The 24175-nt window shown below is 36.4% G+C and overlaps 1 protein-coding gene and 1 long non-coding RNA gene across 2 annotated transcripts; both read right to left on the bottom strand.

Annotated features, from left to right (window-relative positions):
- Positions 1–2051: 2051 nt before the first annotated feature.
- LOC136974982 (uncharacterized) lies at positions 2052–19391 on the bottom strand. The gene is made up of 3 exons (XR_010880726.1): positions 19324–19391; positions 19130–19246; positions 2052–2556 (listed from the first exon to the last, which is right to left on the bottom strand). It is a non-coding gene; the product is annotated as an uncharacterized lncRNA (long non-coding RNA).
- An 858-nt stretch (positions 19392–20249) lies between these two features.
- On the bottom strand, positions 20250–21794 carry LOC136974950 (general transcription factor II-I repeat domain-containing protein 2-like). Its single transcript, XM_067269946.1, has 2 exons — positions 20854–21794; positions 20250–20343 (listed from the first exon to the last, which is right to left on the bottom strand). Exons 1-2 carry the CDS (start codon positions 21792–21794, stop codon positions 20250–20252), a joined length of 1035 nt encoding a protein of 344 aa, XP_067126047.1.
- Positions 21795–24175: the final 2381 nt, after the last annotated feature.

Below are 24175 nucleotides of genomic sequence, written 5' to 3'. Positions count from 1 at the left end.
GATGATCTGTACTCAGCGTAAGAACAATGGATAGTTGAGAGTTATATGGCCGGGAACGCATCTTTTCTCGGCCAGGACCTTTTCTAGGCAGGATGTTTTAATAGGAAAATTTTCAATTCAATATAGGGAACAATTTATTATAATTCGGATTATATCCGGATATAAGTAAGGGGTAATTATATTAATTCGGATATAATTTATTATAATTTTATGTTTAAGGGGATTTCCAGATCTCACATTCACTTTACGCTTTGTTTAAAATCATACTTTCAAATTCAAGCGTTCTTGTGTTTGTGGTTCGACGAGTCATTTCTGGAGTAGCTGAATTTCTGTTCAGTTCAAGATTTGCTCGATTTGGGGAACCACTAGGTGTTGCGCAATTTCGAGTTGTAAGGTTGTTTGCATTTGGAAGTGTGAGGTGAGGATAATTCCAGGCAGGTAGCCTGTACATGCGTTTTTCAGCTTGATTATCCCTGTATTGTTTATTTTATGCACGGTAGATGAAAAGGGCAATTTCTGATGTCTAGTAGGACAACGGATAGTTAAAGTGAGAGGGTCAGAAGTGGAATAGATCTATATCCCTTGTTGATCCACTCTTTTAAAAATGGGTGCATATTTTGTTACTATCTAGCGAGTACAGAGGTCTTTGACCTTGTTTTCATTTCCGCTAAACAGCGCATATTCGCAACTTTGTTGAGGGAATCTTTGTATAGAAACGTCTAGGGAACAAATGGGTAAATGGGCCATTTGGCACAATATTAATTCATGTCGTTGCAATAACATGTAGGATTGTCTATCCATAGATAGAGCAATGATAGAATAATCAGTTTGAAATTGAAAGGTTTTGAGGAGAGATATATATGTAGGAAATTTTATAATCTCATACATATCAAAGTACTCCACTTGGGTGATCAAAGGAATCTTGGCAAATATTCTTAATTTGCCAGGCAGAGCTACGGCAATGGTGGTAACCCATTGATAGTACTTAAACAGGGTATCTGGTTTGATAGGTTCGATCATGGAGTAGCCTTCTGGCAGCTGAAGTTGAATATCCCGGAGAGTACGTAACAATCTCTCGGGAGATAAAATAGGAGCGTAATTGGCTATGTTCCAAAACATCAATCGCTTCCCGCAATGCTACTAATTGGAGGTGGAATTCTTGGATAGAGACTTCGAGTATTCGGAGTATTATTTCAAAAGCAAGTTCGTAGCTATATAGATTCATTAATTCTTCAAAAGATTCTTGACGTTTGAATAACACATAAATCTGATGTCGGTTGGTTTTGCTTATATTGAGAGTATCGTTTAACAAGGTAGCCTGCGAGCGCAATAAATGAATAATTCCCACATTTTGTTGATTGAGATTCGATATTTCGATATTTAAGGCCTCGATGTCATCGGAGGTGGCTGTTCCAAAGAGGAATTTAAGAAGTTTTCCTCCGCCGTCAATTAGACCTCGTTTTTCTTTCTGTGGCAAGGGTAAGGTGATTAGAGTAATGAGCTCCTTATATTCTCTATGATAATTAAGAAATAAAGCTCACATCAGCTCAAAGCGTTTGGTAGGGACATGTTCAAGTGGTTGAATCCTCATTTCTAAATAGCTCAGAGATTGTGAGATGAATTGAATTTGGCACTCTAAATGTTCGAAGGAGAGTTCGGTGACCAAGGTCCAATGACTGACGGTCATTAGGAAATTTCCCTGATGAAGGAAGATAACACCTTTCGTGAGTTCCATGGAGGTTTCCGTTGGCATGAACTCGATGTGAAGGAAAAGAAAAAAAAACTGGGGATACTTCATCCTGAGTAGAGGGTGAGGCGCACGTCTCGCTAAAGTCGTTGGGTTCAAGCTTCATTTCTTGAGCTAGGGTGTCGTTCACTAGAACAGGGGGAAATATTTTTTTATTAATATGGCGGGTCCCTCATAGTCTTTACAAAATAGTCTATCTTAGGGTAACCAATATTGTCCGTAATATCTGTTTAATGTCACGTCGGGCACGGCAAGAGGCGGTCCGTAGGAAATTGAATTTGTCACCGAAATCAATTAAGGACACTTTTTTTTTGGCTTCCCCTTTTTTTTATTAGGAAATATACATATTGATTATATTAAGATATATAAAAATATAACGATTATCATGTATGCAGATAACAAGGTGATTAGTATATAGTCTCCATTACAGATATAGGAGGAAATGATATAGGCGGGTTTACGGGCAAGAAGTGTGGCAGCGGTTGCCAGAAGGGAGAGTTGGTCGGGAGGCTCCTCAGGAAGGTGGTGGATCAAACAGCGAAGTGCAGGCGACGTGCGGAGTGACGTTATTTCGTTGTTGGTAAGCCATCTCGCTGTGATGATTCGCCTCCCGGATGGCCTCTTCAAATGTAGATGGACATTCACTGCCGACGAGAAGGATAATAGTAACTGGCGTGCTCCTCTTTTGCTGCTGCGAGCGGGCGAAATGTAGCGCAGCTCGCAGAGAAGTGGTCGGTACCTCTTCTCTAGGTGGGGGTGGAGTTGGGGACGGGAGATCTGTTTCCCACCAGTCGTCTATGTCCGCCATTCTGCAACAAGGGAGAGGAGATTAGTTGGTTGCAATATTAAAGAAAAATTTAAAATTGTTGTGGGCGCAGAAGAAATGCACCAGGTCTGCCAGCACTTCTAAGGGTTTGCAAGAGGGTTGTGGGTTGTCAGATCCCCACACGTAAATGTGGGTAGATCTCCAATGGAGGGTGTGTGGCCCCTTTTTAAATGCTATAAGATAGGAAAAGGGGGAGGAGCTGAAAACGTGGTCCGTGAGGCAATAAACATTGATAAGAAAGGTTGGATGATTGGGGTGCTGTTTGGTAACCAGAAGAAGGAATTGTTGGAAATGGCACATTAATATAACGGCCCAGGTTTGAGGTAGGGTGTCGCCAGCAGGGACACCCAAAAAGGTTAAGGAAGACTGAGAGTTTGGGTACTTGGGGATGGGTTTGGAGAATATGGAATGTTAAGTCGGAGCACTTGCCTTCCCACCTGCAGTTGAGATGAGTAAAGGGGCAGTTATCGGTCTGTATTGACAGCTGGTTTCATGTGTCACTCATTCTGCCTCCCGCAACACCACAGAACATCCATAGGTGTTATGGCAGCAAGGCAATTGCAAGGTGGCAGCGATTTGCTCTAGAACAAAGCTTTGGATATGGCCGAGAGTCTCCCGGCATGTGTGGCACATGGTTATCCGAGGGCGGCACTGCGAGCACACAATATGGCCGTTGATGCATTGGAACACCGGTGGTTTGATGATATTATAGCAGATGGGACATGATAACAAAGTTGTCAGAGTCGAATCCTGTTCCAAAGAAGCCATAGTCGTCTGGAAGGAAGAAGAAACTGGGTAAGAAGCAGGGGAAAAAAGTATTAATTAAGTTGTTAAAATTGCTCTAAAAATTGCCATAAGTCCAAATTATGGGGAAAAGGACCTACTAGAGGCGGGTGAAATAAAACGTGGTATGCGGCTGCGCGTGGGGCAAGGCATTACCCAAGGGAGTTCCGCAACCGGCCCTTGGCTTCGAAGGGTGTACGGTGGAGTAGATTCCAGTCCCTCATCTGATTCCACCTCTGAAGCTTCGCTTTCCCGTTCCTCGCTCTCACTTATGCTTTCTGGTTCTGGCTGCTCCTCCGGTAGAGGAGTGGGGATGGAAGTCAAGATAAACTCGTCCCAAGGATCAAGAGAAGGGTTTTGTTGTGGTGTTGCAGTATTTGTGTCCTCTTCCGGAGATGGAAGTGGCACGGCCATTACATCAGGATGAAGGTTAAATTCCTTTCGTGCTAGGGTAGGTTTTATTCAATTTGCAGGTACGTGCAGCTTCCGTATAGTCTTAATGTTTTCTATCCTGAAGTTAACAGGACTAAGTCTTTCAGTAATTCTGTATGGTCCTGACCATCGCGCTGCTATTTTTTGTTTTAATCCTCGAGGGGTGACGACTTCCTTTAATAACACTCGGTCCCCTATTTTATAACTGGGAGGTCTATTCCGTCTGCGATGCCGCTCTTGCCTTATCTCAACTGCTTGTTCAAAGTATTGTTGGGCAGTTTGGTGCGCATGGCTCATCCGTTGCCTCAATTTGGAGGCAAAGTTATCTTCTATGTCATAGGATATTCTAGCGGGGCTTTCAACTAAGTCAAAAGGATATGTGGGGTCTCTCCCATATAACAAGAAAAAGGGACTATCATTAGTAGAGGCGTGTACTGATGTATTGTAGGCAAATAATGCGTAGGGAATCCATTTGTCCCAGTCATGTTGATTTTCCGAGACGTAATGGGATAGAATATCAATTAAAGTTTTGTTAAATCTTTCGACAACACCATTACAGGCTGGATGGTACGCAGTAGTGAAAATACGCTTTATTTGTAATAGATTACACACCTCTGCAAACATTTTCAAGATTAGGTTCAGTGCCCTGTTGGTTAGCAACTGTGTCGGGGTCGAGTGATGCAAGACAATATGAGTTACAAACGCTTTCGCAATTGTTTTGCTGGTAACATCAGGTAGCAGGACGGCTTCTGCGTACCGACTAAAATGGTCTATGAATACCAGGATGTATTTATTCCCATTTGTAGTGACAGGATGTGGTCCAACAATGTCCATAGCGGCGCGCTTGAACACATGGGAAAGGGGAGCAAATAATTGTAGTTCAGCCTGTGCTCAGCGACCACGTCGTCAATGTTTTGCACAGCTTTGACAACTTTGGCAGTAGTTTTGAATTTCTTTAGCTATTTCCAGCCAATAAAATGATCTAGCTATTTTTGTTCGAATTTTAAGTTCTCCCAAATGTCCAGCCAGGGGATTATCATGAAAGGTAAAGAGAATATATTCCTTGAGACTTGCAGGAATGACAATTTGTTCCCACCAATCCGTATGTCTTATTTGTTCCTTTGTGGCAAAGGGCTCTGTCTTCATTGAGATAAAACTCTTCTAAGTTGAGGTTGTTATAGGTTCCGGAGGTTTCACCATCCTTAAACGCTTGTATAATAGCGCTCCAGCGTTCATCCCTTCGCTGAAAATTAGCTATTTGAGCTATAGAGAAAATAGGATCAACTTCCTTTATTTGTCAGATTGGTATACGACTGAGGGCGTCAGCGTTTTTATGAGAATTTCTCGCCTTATGTACAATATCGAAGTTAAATTCTTGAAGGGAAAGGATCCAACGAGATAATCTCAAGTTTGTGGTAGAGTCTTTGCAATCTAAAAGCTATCGAAGGGGTCGATGGTCAGTAATGATGGTAAATTTGCGTCCGTATAGGTACAATTTGAAATATTTCACAGCCCACACTGTGGCTAAGCACTCTTTTTCTGTTGTGCTATAATTTAACTCTGGTTTCCTTAGTAACCGGCAAGCATAGGCGATAGGTTTCTCCTGGCCATTCTGTTCTTGGGACAATACCGCTCCTAAGGCGGCGTTTGACACATCGGTTGCAAGGAGGAAAGATTTTGTAAAATCAGGAGATTTTAATAATGGTGCCGACGTCATAATTTCCTTAAGTTTCTCGAAACTTTCTCGTTGATTGAGTCCCCATTCGAAAGGTACATCCTTTCGAAGTAGGTGTGTTAGAGATTTTAGCGATCTGTGCATAAGCGTCCACGTGTCGTCGATAATAGCCAGTTAGGCCCAAAAAGGATCGAATCTCCCACTCGTTCACAGGTGTTGGAAAATCTAGAACGCTTTTTATTTTGTCAGAGTCTGGCTTTATGCCATGTTCAGAGATTTCATGGCCTAAAAATTTTATATGCCGGCACAGAAAATGGCATTTTTTTGGCTTTAGCTTTATTCCAGCATTGCCTAATCTTTGGAAGATCTGTTCCAACCGTTCAAGGTGGCTAGGGAAATCAGGACTGAAAGTTAAAATGTCGTCCATGTATACAAGGCATGTCTTTCCCTTTAGGCCATGTAGGACAAAATCCATTGTTCATTCAAATGCTGCAGGCGAGTTACGCATTCCCATGGGGCATCTGTTCCATTGGTAGTGACCGTCTGGGGTGGAGAAGGCGGTCTTCTCCTTATCATACACACACTTAATTGCCAAAATCCGGAGATGGTGTCCATCATAGAGAAATATTTCGCTTGTCCCATTAGGTTGAGAGATTCTTGCACCTGAGGGAGGGGATAAGGGTCTACCTTAGTAATTTTATTTAGTTTACGATAATCTATCACAAGACGTAACGAACCATCTTTTTTCTTAACTAGGAGAGCAGCCGAACTCCAAGGGGAAGCAGAATGCTCAATAATGTTATGAGCCAAGAGGCCATCCACAATATCATTTAATTGCTGCCGTTGGGCATAGGGGATTCGATATGGAGAAAAGTAAATAGGTGCCGCGTCACCGGTATCAATTTTATGTTGACGATATTGCAATAGCCCAAGTCTTAGTCATTTAAGGCAAAAACGTGCCTGTATTTATACAATAGGGTTAAAAGGGCTTGTTTCTCATGTTTAGGAATGCCAGTCCAGTCAAACAGCTGCCCAAATTCAGCCTTTGGAAGGGTTATGGTTTCTCCTCCTTTTACGGCATCCACAGGCATAGATTCCTCTAGCGCTTCAAAATGTGCGCCAACTTTGAAACCTTTCTCTAGTTTAATCATTTTGTTAGTAGCATTCAGGAGACATACGGGGACTTGTCCCTTGTTATTAGGAACGACCAATAGATTAGCTCCCGATATCCCTTCCTGGGTGAAGGGGATAGTCTCTATCACTTCCGTTTTATGAGTCCGCTTTACCCCTAAAATCCTAGCAGTTACTATATTCTCTGTCAAAGGAGGAAGTCGACAGGGTTCCACAATCACTACGTCATTCCCTTCCTCCATTCCCGTTTGACAGTAAGGCCTCTTACTTGACCCCGTTTCTTCCAATAATTGGGTGGTATCCCTACTAACCCAGTTTCGGCTTCCTCTGTTCCTTTCTGTCGCCCTCTGTCTATCTAGTGCAGTCTCCGTCTCCCTCTTGCGGTTCCTCGCATTTTCGAAGGGTATCACCGTCCATGAGGGGAGGATTAATTCTCCAGCCTTTAAATCAATAAGGAAACCTTTTTCGGTAATCATATCCCGGCCAATAATGCCGTCACAAGGGTAGGTAACATCTATGTCCACAAGACAACATGCAAATGGGAAGCACAAGTTTCCTATCTGAAAGGTAGGGCTCATAATGCCATAGGTTTGAATAAGGTGCCCAGTAGCACTCCATAAATCAGTTTGCTTGGTCCGATCTATGGAAACTCGTTCGTTGATAGCATCCACAAAAGCTTTTGATAACAGTGACACCTTGGCTATCTATTTGCACTACGGCCGGATTTCCTCCGATATAACATTCAAAGGAAGCCTCGCATGGCGACATTGTATATTTGGTAGTGTTGATAGGGAAAGTTTTTCGAGTCCATCTCGGAGTAGTTGTAACGGTCTGCCGACCCGGATATTCGGCTGACCTTTGCCTATTTCTAGGATGAGGAGAATTAGAGGTTCATCCGAGAGTATGTCGAGGTCGTCGGCCTTCAACACTTCGCACATTGCCTTTCCATCAAGTCTGCTTCGCTTCTGAAAGTTGTGGTCGGAAACGGATCCGGTTACTGTCAGGTGCTCTTTCGCGCCTCAGTGGGGAGTCATTCCGTTGTCAGGTGCCGCAATTGTTATTGTCATTATCTCAGTGATCGGGCGAGTTCCTGTTCCGATTTGGATTGGGTTGACTATTGGGTCGATCGGATCGACGATTAGGAGGACTAGAACAATTTTCGCTTCGCCTGAAAGGCGGATTATTAAAGGTTTTATTAAAGTTCCCTCGATTATTCTGTCCGGAGATAGGTTTCCGAGAATTATTGCAAGAAGAGTCGCGTTTTAAACTATCCATTCGAGTTTTAAGCTCCTCCATTGCTGCGGTTAAACATTGTAGATCATCTAAGGAAGGGGGAGTATTGGTCAATCTATCGTTTTCCCTAATTGTACGCATGATCCCTCGCAGGTGCGCGGTGAGATTCTCGATTGTTTCTTTGCTAATAGCGGCCTTTAAGGCCTCATCGAATGTTTCCTCTTCGCGGCTCATTACTCTCTGCCGGATTCTAATATCGATCCCATTTAGGAATTGCGCCTGGAGCCTTTCATCTAACTCCTTTCTTTGAACTCTTTCGATAATCGCAGTTTCCGCGGCATTCGCGCCGGGCTCGGGCTTGATCTCTATCTCCATCGCCAGCGCTTGGAGTCTAGCGGCATGGGTCTGTACATCCTCGTTCCGTTTTTGGATGCAGGCATAAAATTTTGATAATCTAAAAGTAAATGGCTCGCGTTCAAAGCGGGCTATCATCAATCGCTTAAACTCGTCGAAGTCATCGACATCTTTAATTCGTCTGTCCTTTCGGACAAATTCTCTAGCTATTCCCGCAAGTTTTAGCTTAGCTACCGCTAACATCTGTGCCTTTAACCAGGCGGTGACTTTGGTAACGTCCACCAAAGAATCGAAAAAATCAGCTATTCTAAGACCACTCGCTTCTCCTGTGAACACGGGCAATAAGGCAGGCCTAGGAGTGCTATTTCCCCTTTGAAAAAGTGAAAAAAGTGAGTTGAAATACAGAAAAAGTGAATAAAAAGTGAGTGCAATAGTGACAAAACAAAGTGAAAACACAGAAGGAAAACTCAGCAAAATAGCGGTAAAAATTGTTATTTTCTTTTTATTCTGTTACGGTTAAACACATTTTAAAAATTTCTGTATATACTGTAATATAGTAGCCACTCGTTATATCGCGTTTTTTTGGTCCCCCAAATTTTAAAAGCATTTGAGTCAATTAATTTTAAATTACCAATTGCCACTGAATTTCTATTTGCAACCAAATACGAGAAAGAGCTAAATATGCAGAACAGCTGGATAGATCGATTGTCATTTGTTTCCTTTTGATATAAAAGTTGTTTATTTATTAGTTTTAAGTACAGTCTCCTCATTTACAAGTTTCTGTGAATTCGAAATTTCATACCTTTATGTGAATTAACGGTATTGCGTCAATTCACATAAAGGTGTAAAATTTCGAATTCACTGCATAATGTGTAAGGAAAAGATCGCTTTAATTCTGAACGAAAACTTTAAAATTTTTATACAGTAGTAACTTTATTTTGCTTTTTAGAGAATTTTTACTCTAATTTTATAAGTTTTGATGTTCTATTATATATTCAATATTTATTTTTTTAAATTTTCAATTACAGCATTTATAACTTTTATTGAAAAATATAAACTACACGAATTTCTAATAAGCGATTTATATAGTACTGTATAATAAAATCGCAATTGATGTTTTGTTTTTATATTGACAGTATTTGTCTTTCAATGTCATTGTTAAAGAAACAATAATGCTAAATGGGCGTTCATGGTTTCGATGTTTACGTAAACGTCAATTAATTCGATATAACCTACGAATAAAATTCAGGATTGAAAAACTAAGCTTATTTTATATCAGAAACACTTGCTGATGAAAGAATAGCAATTCCATAGCATGTATAATCTGTTCAGTAAAAGCCCAGAATTTTTATTACTCGGTTATATCGCGTTTTTTTTCTGTCTCTCGATAACCAGTGGCTTCTGTATTTCAAGTAAAACATGAATACTTGAAAAGTCTTTGGCTTCTGTAAATAATCAGTCATGAAAGATGATGTTCTTTTATTAAGATTATTCTGCATGTTATCAGCTTCCTTCTTTTTCGCTTCCTCTTGCTTTTGAACACTTAACACTAATAAGCATCACACGTGCTGCTTGTACTTCATTTCATGTTCTTGCTGTTAATAGCCTTCTCCAGTTTTTTTGTTTGCTGCTTCTAACAACACTTGGACTGTCGCATGTATTTCATTTTCTTCTACATTTTTCTGGTTTAAACTCAGTTGCAGTTCCATAATCTTCATGTTACGAACAGCTTTCTTTTGTTGTTCTTCAAAACATTTCTGTGCTCTTTTTTCCGTTTCTCTTATTCTTTTAACTTCTTTTCATTTTCCAATCGTTCTTGATAATTTCTATGCACCGAGGAAGCTAATTTCAGTCGTCCTTTGTAATAGGTACAAGGTGTGGGCTTTGGTCATACATGTTCAGTCCCTCCTTAACAATCAAAAGTGAATTAAGCATTCTTTCCAACACTGATGCTCTATCAAGAGAAAGTGCCCGGCATAAAATTGATCCTCTCTTTCATGGGAACGGGATTTTCGATGCTGATTTCACTAATTTGGCTATTCTCGGATATTTATCATTATCAGAAACTGTTTATTTTTTAATGCTTCGAGATGTGTAAATATTGATTTCAAAATAAAATAATAAATCTGAAATAAATATACAGTACTCCAAATAATATAAGTAAAATAATATTTTATTAATGGTTTCATAAATAAAAAGGAACTTTTTCCTGCAGATGAATAAAAACTAACATCGTTGCAAAGTTGTTAACCTTTGGGAAGCGTATGAAAATCTTTCTCACAAGCAATTACGTGTTGTACTTTTTACAACACTTCGAATATTTTAGGCTAATTTATTTGGTAAATTTTATATGTAAATATGAATTTACATTTTCGTTTACTTTTTTAGTTTCTCAATTAATGCACAATTATAATCGGCATAAGAGAAGATTAAAAAATGGATATTTCACAAGCAAAGTAATCACACATTTTATGAAAATAACACTTACTATATGGAATAATTATACTTGTAGTCAATTTAAACATACATTTATGGGAAGATGTAGATGTGATTTAACGTTAACAATATGCTATGAAATCATTAAAGTAATTTTATTAAACTCAAGTTTATGAAATTATTTAAAGATAAATCAAGTAAAAAAATATTTTTGTAAACGACAACTCCATAACCCAATTGTTAATTAAAACCAAATAATCTGCCAAATTATTGGGCTATAACCAGAATAACTAAATGGTCAGAAACGAAATCTTTTTTAGTGGTAAGAGGTTACGCTACTATCTCGTGTTAATTTTAATAATTATATATTTTGAATTTAAAAGCGGCAGCAGTGTTGTCAGCTTGAGAGAGTAATCCCTCTGCGTAATGTGTTTTCCGCTGCAAAAGGACTTTAGTGATTTTCTTAGAAAACAGCGAAAACTGCAGAGATGCTTAGAATACTTATTTTTAAACTCTGTAGAAGGAAATGCAATTCGGATAAGGTAGATTTTGGCGAATAATGAAAATATGGCATGAGTACATAACTTTACTCAACACTGGCTTCTGAATTTGTAATGAGAGGGATTTTTTAAGTGCATAAAAGATTTTTCTAAATACGTTAAATAAATTTTTGTTTCCTATAACCTAACGACACTGAGTTTGTCCCACATCTTAATTAAGCACGTGAAAATGACCAAAAAATTGAGAAAAGTGAGAAAATGATCTGAAAAGTGAGAAAAGTGAGGATACTTCAGAAAAGTGAGTACAAGTGAGAAAAGTGAGCGACTCCGAGGCCTGTAAGGGTATAATACCGCTCAGACCACCCAATGTGAGTGGGTTCAGCGCTGGATTCGGATTTGGGTTGCCTGGCCCAGCCGCAGGATGGGGATTGTCCTCCATTGCATTTACGGCTCAATTCTAGTATCTAAGGTAGGGAAAGAGACCTAATTCGATTTGGTTGTGTTGCTCGGATATGGCCTTTTTGTTCGCCTTACCAGAGTTCCAAAAAAGTCGAAACCCCACTCCTGAAAAACCAATTTGTGGGTACCGAGAAGGAACAACAAGGTCAGACCTCTGTCTAAATTCGGCTAACAAGTCAGAGGGACTTGTCCACGTGTCAGAGATGGCTTATTTGTCGTTAGGGATCCCGTAGGGACGGGACTACGTTTCATCCGGTCGAGTGTAGGAGGGAAGGTGGAGTCGTGGTAAGGCGATAAGCAAATATTCGAGCAAACAAGACACCATGTAACGGGATAACAACGATTTAATAAAAAAAAAATACGTTACAAATATCTGACATTAAAGGGGTGACATATACAAAAAGCTATATATCCCTACCACGCGAAGAGAGAGAGAACTCACATAGATGGGTTCCATACCTCTTAGAACATCCGTATTTCAATTATTCCGTTGGTCACAAGGATCAGTACTTCCTCTAAAGGACAAGACTCTAGAGGCACAAAGTAAAATTCTTCGTTAGGCACAAGGATAAGATGGACTAGATCATGACGTGATCTAGGTCGGTGATTGACTCTCTCCTCGGGGGGAAGGAAGCCTCTTATATAGCTTTCTGCTGGAAAAGTTGGTCACGTGAATGTGATTAGGTCACAGGTGTTCCCGGGATTGGAAACAATACGGCGAATTCGGGCGCTAACTATAAACTTAAGTTGCAAGATGATCTGTACTCAGCGTAAGAACAATGGATAGTTGAGAGTTATATGGCCGGGAACGCATCTTTTCTCGGCCAGGACCTTTTCTAGGCAGGATGTTTTAATAGGAAAATTTTCAATTCAATATAGGGAACAATTTATTATAATTCGGATTATATCCGGATATAAGTAAGGGGTAATTATATTAATTTGGATATAATTTATTATAATTTTACGTTCAAGGGGATTTCCAGATCTCACACAAGCAAAAATTTAAAAAACTAATAAGTAGGTTTAAAATTAATTAATACAAATGAATTCTGACAGTTTGAGTTAATTATACTTTCTATTTGCAAAATTTTCTCAACTTTAACACAAAATAAGAAAAAAGTGAATTTTTAAGAAATTTGTGGGATTTTCTGGGATATTTCCCAGGTTAAAAAACAACTGAGATCCCATTTGAGAAACCCTAGTTAAAATACATTAGTCAAATAATGTCTAGCACAGTGGTTCCGAACCTTGTTTTGACCAGGGACCACTTTGATTTCATTGTTGTTAGCAGGGACCACAAGATTTAAGAAAAATAAACTTTAATAATTAAAACTTTTAATATAAGTAATCATTAAACTCAAGACTTTTGCTTTAACAGTACCATTATAATAGAAAACATGACATTTTTAGTAAAAATTAAATTCAGTTTGTATCAGTATGGAAATAATAATTTAAAATAAATAAAAGTTTTAAATCTTTTGCGGACCATATTTTAGCTCTTGCGGACCACTGGTTGGGAACTGCTGGTCTAGCAGGTAGTATTGCAAGATGTTTCTTACAAAACTTGCAATCTGCCTCCAACTCTTAATATATTATCACTATTTAAAATGGGTATAAATTGCTGATTCTGGAATTTTTTGGCAATGATTTCCCAGACTGAATGCAATTTCTTCTGAAAAGCTTATTGTTTGGACATGTTTAATGATGCAGATTACTCCTTCTCTTAATTTCTTGTTTGTAAGATGCCCATAAATTCTATAAGGTGATAATTTTGCATGTTAGGAATCTTAGGCACCAAGCCATGATTCGCAAAGTTTTAGGAATGATGATATTAGAAATAACAGGCGGTTCATCTAAGCCTGTGCCAACACTACAGGCAACACGTTTGCACTCCTCCTGTAATGCTACATCACAAATAGGTACATTATTGGTGAATGGGATGTCATTGATGGTAGCCACTCTGGGCCATTCCACTATAAGTCATGTGCTACAAGTTCTGAAGGTAAGCATCCACATGATGTACTGTACAATCTGCAGGATTCTTGTTTCCATCCAATGTGATTCTAATTTTCCGCAGGCAAAATAGATTGTATCTCTGATACTCTGTTGGTGATGAATACTTGCCAACTAGAAGGATCACCCTTTAACCATGAGAGCACAATGGTTGAATAACTCCATGCAAATATGGAATTAATCTCAAACTGATATGCACCTTGTATTGCTTGCACCAGATGAACCAATAAAACTGCTGCACACAATTCCATCCTTGGAATTGAAACAGATTTTAATGGTGCTACGAGTCTTCAATGTTAGCAGTCTAGCCCAAACATTAGATTCATTAATGATCGCACATAAACAACTGCTCCATAACCCTTCTCTGATGCATCACAAAATGCGTGAAAGATCAACGATCGTGTAATTAGGTAACAGTGTTTTTCTAGGAATTTGAATGGACCTTAACTGTCCTAATTCTTTACAAATAATCTTCCAATTATGATCAATAGACTGAGGTACAGGTTCATCCCAAGATAGTTTAACACTTTAGTTCCACTAGTTGTATGAGACATGTCTCCTAAAGAACAAAAATACACATTGTTTATCTGTTGTTTTGAAACCGTGTTGTACTGAATTTTTGAGAGTATTAAACACAAGATCATGTTATTAATCAATCACGTGGCTTCTTTTCCATCTTTATTTAATTGATATAGTATTTCTACACGTTTCGGGCTTTTGGCCCCTCATCAGTCAACTAAAACAAGAAATAATGTATACAGCATTTAAATTATTATATTTTGCAAGTAAATTGCACAAAACAATATAAAAATATGTGTATGTAATTCATATGTACCATTAACCACGATATGGCACTTGTACTGTACACCATAAGTTTGCATATTACAAACGAGAAGAATGAGGTGGTTACACGGACATTATAAAATTCCGGTACATCTAGTTAAAATGGTAAAGTGATATATCTTCTCTTTGAAACCATATTTGATGAATTTGTTGGACTATGAACCCAAAGTTGAGTTTTAAAATAAACACTTGGCTTTATTTCCATCTTTATTTAGTTGATACGTGTCATTTGCACGTTTCAGGCATAGAGCCCCTCATCAGTCAACTAAACGATACAATAATTAAATTATTACATTGAGTATTTGACAAACTGAATTAAAACAAGGTATAGTTCTTACCATTATCATATTCAATCTGCTATGCGTACAAAGTTTAAATTCAATCGACACACACATCCTATTTTTACAATAAGCAGAGTAATCCCTTTTACACTAGTATTTATATCTGGTATAAAAACAATGTATAAAAATACAAGCCGTACACAATAAAAATTTTTTTAAATTGTTTAAAAATTTTTAGAAAAAATCTCAAAAAACATTAACAGGAAGTAGATTAACCAATTACCTGTCATACATAATCTTTTGCCTATTCCACAATATCCAATTATCACAATATCTAGAAGATGTAGACCATGGTTGTGTTTATATTTCGGAAAATCATAAGTGATTTTTCACAAGCACATAAAAATTTCTTTTCATTAACGTCTTATGGCTGTTTCCGTCTCACTTACTGTAAAGGTAAAGTGATATATATAAAATACACAAATCTATGGGTATTGTACAAATTTTGTGAGAAGCTTCCAAATTTGTAAATGTGCCAACAAAAGTGTCTGAAAGAACTTAGCAACGTACATTCGTCTTCTCTGATAAGAGGAAGGAATACAACAGTAAGACTTAATATTTGTTAAATACCCATAAATTTGTGTATTTTATATATATCACTTTACCATTTTAACTAGATGTACCGGAATTTTATAATGTCTGTGTAACCACCTCATTCTTCTAGTTTGTAATATGCAAACTTATGGTGTACAAGTGCCATATCGTGGTTAATGGTACATATGAATTACATACGCATATTTTTATATTGTTTTGTGCAATTTACTTGTTAAATATAATAATTTAAATGCTGTATACATTATTTCTTGTTTTAGTTGACTGACGAGGGGGCCAAAAGCCCGAAACGTGTAGAAATACTGTATCAATTAAATAAAGATAGAAAAGAAGCCACGTGATTGATTAATAACACGATCTTGTGTTTAATACTCTCAAAAATACACATCCTTTAATATTGATAGTTCACATGTGAACCATTTGTGGAGCTCAAATCCACCTCTCCTAATAATTGAACAAAATCATTAATCAGCTCAGTAACCATTTCAGGATTGTTTACACCAGTTAACATGTCATCCATATATACATACTATTTTTGAAGCTGTTGGAAATTCTACACACTCATCAATCATTACTTCAAAGTCTTGTAGCCAAATATGGGGCTGATGTGGTTCCATAAGTAACAGTGTTAAGACAAAAAGTTTGTATTTGCATTTCTGAACTCTCTCTCCAAACTATTCGTTGAAAATCAAATCCTCAGTTCTAACCTTTACTCGTCAACACATCTGCTTTATGTCAGCTGTTACTGCAATATTATGATGATGAAATCTTAAAAGAATACTAATCAGATCTTCCTAGGTTTTTGGACCAATCATTAAGGTATGATTAAGTGAAGTACCTGATGAGGATTTTGTGCTGCCATCAAACACTACTCTAAACTTGGTCATGAAACTTGATTCCTTTATTATGTAATGGTGAAGGATATAATAATGTTGATTTTCTAAGTGTCTACAATTAGGTGAGATTAACTCCATGTGTCCTAAAGACAAATATTCCTGCATAAATCTTTGGTACTGATTGTAGGTGTCTGGTATTGTGGCAAGCAGATGCAGCCCTAGCAAGGTTTTCGGGTGGTACGAGATCTCATTGTGGCACCCCCCTGTAGAGACTAAACTATACATAGAGACTAAAGATAACATATGTTTTTTACATTATTAATAACTTAGACCTCCAAAAGATTAGCATAGTAGTAGTATGGACTAGAAACAATAACAGTAAAAAGAAACAATATTTGTTTGAAAAGGTTTATTTAAATTACTATGGCACAGACAACACATCATGCAAAAGTAAAATTTACATCATAAATTAATTTAAAATTGAAACAAATTAAAAAATGAAAATGAACTAAAAAGTCTAGATTGCCACCTTCCTCGCTTTTCCTCTTGCAAATTTTTTTTATTAATTCGGAATAATTCAAGTCCTGGGCAATACTATTTTCTATAGATAAAATTGCTAGATCTGACAGTCTATCCTGACACATGGTTGAACATAAATAAGTTTTAATGAGTTTTAATTTACTGAAAGTTCTCCTTCAGCGACAGTTACAGGTATGGTCAGCAAAATTTGAAGTGCTGTCCACACATTCGGGAATATATCCTGCCAACCGTTTTGTTTAATAAGTTGAAGAACTTTTATTGGTTCTGCCGATTCAAGCTCTTTCAACAATGGATTCAGGTGTAACAGTTCCTCAACCAATTCACAACCACATACGTCACATTTTTCTCCATTGGTTAAACTTATTTCTAAATTTGCACAGGCTTTTTCCAATTTTGACTTTTCATGAATTGTTTTGATATTGTATAAAAAGGACCATGTATCATTAAATTTGGATAGTTGTGTAAATTGAGTGACCAACACATTCTCAATTGTATCAATCATAGAGTAAAAGATGTTCATTTTAAACGATTCTTCAGGATCTGTTGGTGTCTCATCTACGGCCTCGTAATCAAATAATCTATTCTTTCTTTTGGATCAGACTGGATTAAAAATAGGATCTATCCCAGAATGAAAAGCAATTTTCCTAGCTCTTATCAGAGCAGACAAATAACCCCGGTACTCTTTTACAAATTCCAAGTACTTTTTCAGCAATTGTGAAGCATTTGGTAAATCCGTAGTTACAGACTGCATAGCCTCACTTACAATGTTTACTTGAAATAATATAACATGCCAAGCCACCATTGTTACTATAAACTTAAATTGCTCCATGTTCTGAATCAGGGACATGGCTTCTGATGCTGCAACTGGATCATTCATTTCTTTGTGAAGATCTAGAATGGCATCACGAACTGAAGAGTAGTGATAACAAACTGCAGAGAGGCTGGAAATTCTACCTGACGAGTTTCACACACTTTTTTTCAGCGATAGTCCTTCAACGTGCAAGGATATCACTTCTCATCGCTTTGTTGATCCAGAGAATAAAACAAACAGTCTTTGAAGAAATCCAAACAAAGAAACCGATTTAACAGATGTTTTGGCAGCATCTGATATTACCAAATTTAAGCTATGACAGCCACATGGATTAAAAAATGCTCCTGGATATTGGTTCGGAATTCTTCTTTGGACACCTTTGTTTACTCCTATCATGTTAAATCCATTATAATATCCTTGGCCTTGACAATCGTTCATATCCAAATTGAACTCTTACACAATATCATCAAGAAAGAGGCCAGTAAGTCCAGTTCCCGAAGAGTCACTTACCAGCTTGTAAGCAACGAAACACTTAAGCACTTGGACTTCACCTTCATTAGTGTCAACAAAATGCAAAGTTAAAGATAATTGTTCAACGTGACTGACATCAGGAGTGCAATCCAGTATTATGGAGAAGTATTTAGATGACTTTGTCATAGTCAAAATTATATTTCGAACTTCACTTCCAAGTAAGCCAATCAACTCGTTTTGAATATGTTTGCCAAAATAGTGGACATTAGTCTCATCATTAACAACACGGCAGAGGTGCTCCATCATCACAGGGTCAAATTTTCGTAGCAGTTGCACTAAACCCAGGAAGTTACCATTATTAGGAGTATATAGTGTTTCAGATCACAGCTTCTTCTGAACGACAAATTATTGCCTGCTAAAAAGACATTCTTTTCAGCAATACTGACCCACCACATAAAAGGGAATGTACTAGTTCCTTTGTTCTAGGCAGGAACATCTCACCCAACATTCCTAAGGGATTAGATTACAAAAGACACACTCGAATCATGTGACAATTTCCATTTAGTTTTATATATTGAACTTAACAGTCATATTTAGAGGTATGATTCCTTTGACTTTTTTGCTCCTATGTACATATTCTATACCTCTGTTAAGGTTCCAATAGCATCATTACGTCTGTAATTGTACCAGACTATAACTATTACATATTATGGTAATTGTTTATAAGCCAACAACAAAATATGCTTCCAATACGGTTAATGTTACCTTAGGTAGCCAAGATGGCAACTCGTCTCTGATTCCAGCAAGGAAACAGTGGGACGCACGTTCTAACCTAACCTAAGCTAATAAATTACCATAATTATTAGCAACCAAATTGTTACAATAGGTTAGGTTAGGTTAGAACGTGAGTCTGTTTCCTTGCTGGAATCAGAGACAAGCTGCCATCTTGGCTACCTAAGGTAACATTAACCAAATATTCTATGTGTTTTGGACACGTCTAGTACGTATATCTCTATTGTAAATAAAATTAAGAGAGAAAACGTTGATTGAAACGAGAGAACGGCTTATAAATAATTACCAAACCAAATCGCCTATTATTTAAGATAAATACCTTAATGTAAAGCAGAAAACGTAACCAAAACTTACTCTTAAAACACGTCGTACTTACGCACGTGCACACATGCAGACAGCAAAGTGCATATGTATCAAGTAATAGTTTCAAATATTGTTTTCTTCATTTAGATTAAATTTAAAGCGACCAAACTGTAAAACGAAACTGTTTATTTAATTATTATTTATTTCAATTAATTTCATTGCAGATAATATCATAAATATTTTACGTTTAACTTGAGAAGTTCTTTTTTCAGCGGAAAGAGAGATTGTACTTTTGGTGTGATTTGGTTTTAAACAAAACATTACGGGCGCTCTCATTAAAGAAGCTAGTCGAAACAATCGAACCAATAACAATATTCGTTTCAAATGAAACGGGCTCTGTTATTGGTTTGTTTAACAAGCCCCTTTACCGTGGACGACTTTATTATTATTATTTTGATTAATTAAAATTTATACCAATACTTTTGTTATTATTTATTTTGAAAACAGAAAATAAATTAAAATGTAAGTTTGATTTTATAAAAATGCCGTCAAATTTTATGTTTAGCTTATGACGTCATTAACATGTGTGGAAGTTCAGCTGGGAAGTAGAGGCTGGGGTTGTCAGACGCCTTTCTTTATTTTAGCTAAATTGACCTTGTCCTTTATTTTTTATTTTTGTTAATATGCTGGGAATTTGAGTGAAAATCAAATACCCTAACCCAGTTTTAACTGATAAGCTGTAATGACACTTAAGAATTTATTTCTATAGTACACCAATATCTTCTTATAATAATTTTTTTTACTGTTTGTTTACGTTAAATAATAATAAACCGACAGACAATTAAAAGAATTTCTTTATTATCATTGTAATGACCCTTCAAGAGTGCCACAAAACATAGTGCTGAGCATCACTATGACACTTATTACCTATGTTACTAAAAGTATGAAAAGTGCAATAACTCTAATAAATAAATAGGGATTCCACAAGAAAAAATTCCCCAGCCGGGATGCCATTATTAGAAACAGATCGAAAAAACACTGTTCCTAATCATTAGACCGTAGAAAAACATTTAGTTATTGACTGAAACTTCATTTAATTTTACTTTTTTTCAGATGGAATGGGATGAAAAATTGAAGTGGTAAATTATTCATCTCTTAAGTGTCCTTTAATTTATCTAGTGATAGAAATCTGACAACCCTGAATATAACCCAAACGTATCCATTTATCTTTTCTAATTTGTATAACATTGATCTTCCATATTCTTCTAAAACAGGCATGTCAAACTCATATGATATTGCGGGCCACATGATCTATTTTGTATAAGTCGGGGGCCGCATGTTTTCAATGTTCAAAAAGTTAATAAAATACGGTTTTTAGGATGATTATATTATGTATTTATTAGACTCAATGTATTATATATTATACTTACATAGACATTTTATATTTCATATTATTTTTTAAATTTAAACTATAAATATTTTATATTTTTTATAAAAAACAAAAATAAAAGTTATAATAAAAAATAAACAAAATCACAGTTTAATATTACTTTTTAGAAGATATTTGACAACGTTTTTCACAAAGCAAGCCATCAAAATTTGGTTGAATATATTGAGCTGATGCAATTTTTAAAACTGATGATAAATGTTGATCGGTTAACCTCGACCTTTCTGAATTTTTGTTATTTTTCATTAAAGAAAATAGTTGCTCGCATAAATAAGTGCTTCCGAACATAGCCAGTATACGGGTAACAAACGATAACATTTTAGGAAACCGATCTACAGATAAATATGTATAAAAATCTGGAATTCCAACATCCATGTATTTTTGCTTCAGCAAATTATCACATTGGATTTCAATTAATTCCATTTGTAAGTTTTCATCAACAGTTTCAATATCGATAGATAGAGGCGAAGTAAAAAGACGAAATTGTAATTCACAGCTTTTAAAATCAGAAAATCTTCGATCGAATTCCGTTTCTAACAATTTAATTTGGTGAGCATATTCTGTAAATTTTAATTTAGGTGATTTAAGCAATAGATATTGACAGCTTTCAAAGTGAGACAAGTTTTCTTTTTCTATTTGTTTTCGCCAAAGTGATAATTTTTGTTTGAAAGCGTTAATATTATCAAATAGCGTTGTAACAACATGATTTTTGCCTCGAAGCTTAAGATTAAGTTGATTAAGATGACTCGTAATATCAACTGAGAAAGCCAGGTCCTTTATCCATTGTCCATCTTTTAATTCAGCGCATTCATAATTTTTTGTTTCCAAGAAAATTATGATTTCGTCCAGCAATGTGAAGAATCGTTTTAGCACTTTATGACTCGAAAGCCAACGAACTTCCGTATAATATGGTAGATCGGTGTATTCACATTCAATATCTTCCAGAAATGAAGCAAATTGACGATGATTAAGTCCACGTGCTCGAATATAATTTACAATTTTGGTGACTATTTTTAAAACATGTCCGATATTTAAAACTTTGGAGCACAGTACTTGCTGGTGAATAATACAATGAAAATGTTCAAAATTATTATTACCATGCTGTTTGCATGTTTCTTTTAATCTTGCAACAACTCCTTTAGTAATACCGGTCATGGTAGGTGCACCATCAGTTGCGAGACAAACCAACTTTTCCAATGGTAACTTATACTTCTTCAAAACTTCCATAAGTGCATCAAAAATATCAGCTCCAGTGGTTGTATTATGCATAGGAATGATTTCCAAAAGTTCTTCACTTATTTTTAAATTAACATCGCATCCGCGAATAAAAACGGCCAGCTGAGCAATATTTCGAATATCTGTACTTTCATCAATTGCAATAGAGTAGGCTTGAAATGTTGATATTGTTGAATTGTGCTGATTTCTCAAATTATCGGCTATTTCATCAACTCTGCTAGCTACAGTATTTCGACTTAAACTTACACTTTTAAATTTTTTTTTTTTTTTTTTTTTTTGTTCTGGACATAATACTTTCGCCGCTTTAATTAAGCATTCACTAATAAATTCCCCTTCGGTAAATGGTTTCGATCTGCTTGCGATTAAATGTGATAATATATAACTAACTTTTACAGCAGCTGTATTGTCTTCAACAGATTTAGTGAATACACTTTGTTGTTTTTGAAGGAGTGATTTCAATTCCGACAATTTGTCTTCACGAAATTTTGCAACGTATTGGCACAGCCTACAATAAGAAACAGCCTAGTCATTTGCTCTGAACACGTGTGTCGATTCCTGAGGCGGTTTGCACATAGTCCTCACTAGGAGCGCTGATGACCGGACTATTCGATCAAGTGATCAATGCTAATTCTGTTGTAAAGACGTGGTTATAATATATTTAAAAAATTAAAATTTTGAAAATATTTTACATCAAGATATTGGTAAATTTTTATAAAGTTTGATTTAAAATGGTTCATTGCTCTGTGCCGTTTTGTACATCAAATAAATCAAAAAAAGATGGAACAAGTTTTCACGAATATCCAGCGGAAGAGAGTTTACGTTTAAAATGGATAAAAGCTGTCAGTAGAAAAGGTAAGATTTATTTAATACTCCATAATTAAATAATGTAGGAAAAACGAATAATTTTATAACATCTATGCTACTTGCCATTGATGCTACACTTTTGCAATTATTTTATTATATGCTGTAAGGGTTCGTGCAAAAACCACGTGTCCCCATATTTCCCAAATCTTACTTCCCCTTCCCATTATGATCTTTTGTGGCTTTTATAAAACCTCCCTAAAAAAGCACATGGAAAATTTCAACCCTCGAAAATTTATATATTACTTCCTTTTATCAAATTTCTCGGATATTTCAAAAACGGTAGAAAGACATTGCTGAAAACTACATGGGTGTATTTGAAAAGCATTTAATTTCAGCTTTTTAAAATACAAATAAAATTAAATACATATACTCCCCCTTAATGAGGACAAGTACGGTTTTTGCACAACCCCTAACTTCAATGAGATTAGGCTATATTGCAATTGCATTTTAAATTTTTGTACAATTTATCTATTTATGCATACAAATTATTTATAGATGGTATAACTAATAGATTTACTGTATAAGCTAACTCTTTTTAAAATTTACAGATGAAAACAGTTCCAAACTTTGGAAGCCAAGTGACTGGTCAGTTGTCTGCAGTAAGCACTTTCTAGAATCAGATTATAAACCAGGATTGAAAAAGAGAATATTGATTCGAAATGCCGTCCCAAGCGTTTTTCCCGAATACCCATCCTATAAGCAGATTGTTTGTAAAGAAGCCAGAAGAGAAGTAAAAAAGGTTAGTCCCAAGAAAGGAGTTTGTACTGGTACCAAACGAAAGCATGTTCAATCTGAGCAACAAGTACATGATCAAGTTCCATTAATGAGTCCTGTGGACGGAGCTGTTTTTTTAGACTATGAAAGCAGGTTCTCTAGTTCCACAGCCAGATGTGAACTTTCAGACTGTGACATAAGGCCATCTAGTTCTGCATCTGGTATAGAAGTTTCTGTAGGGACAAGTTATACAATGTTAAAACTGAATTCTGACAAGAGAAGACTGAAAACTTTGGAGCAGAAATGCAGGAGACAAGATTACACTATCAAGCGCCTGTATGAAGAACAACGTAGATTGAAAGCAGAAAATAAATTGTTAGCTGGAAAGCTTGAAAAATATCATATAGAAAGCTTAGAGAATGACAGTGCCCAAGGTATGTTACAATAATTCATGTGATAACATATTAATATTCCTAATATCCTATTATATCAATATAGTACATTATAACACAAAATTGGTTTTATGTAATCTGCTATTGATTGTTTAACTTTTTTGGCAGATTTGTGTTAGTGACTAATAAAATTATATTGTACTTTTAGGTAACTGCAAAGCAGATTTCATACTTGAACAGCTGGTTGTTTACAATAAACAAAAGCCTCGTTGGAGTGACAACACAGTAAAATACTGTGTCTTATGGAGCAAAAAGTCTTCTAGGGCATATACATTTGCTAGGAAAACTCCACTTTTATCATTACCATCAAAATCAACATTGAAAAGATATATAGGCTCTGTTTCTGGGGTTAGTGTGGGTTCCCTAATTAAGCAACGATTAACT

The sequence above is a fragment of the Centruroides vittatus genome, unplaced genomic scaffold (genome assembly GCF_030686945.1).
Source record: "Centruroides vittatus isolate TY-2023 unplaced genomic scaffold, ASM3068694v2 contig_359, whole genome shotgun sequence".
Lineage (NCBI taxonomy): Eukaryota > Metazoa > Arthropoda > Arachnida > Scorpiones > Buthidae > Centruroides > Centruroides vittatus.
This window is presented reverse-complemented; position numbering and strand designations above follow the sequence as displayed.

Coding starts and splice junctions, on each gene's coding strand:
- LOC136974950 (XM_067269946.1), bottom strand. CDS start 21,794: ATGCATAATACAACCACTGGAGCTGATATTTTTGATGCACTTATGGAA. Junction 20,344..20,853: donor ACATATTTATCTGTAGATCG/GTTTCCTAAAAT, acceptor TGCCTGTTTTAG/AAGAATATGGAAGATCAATG.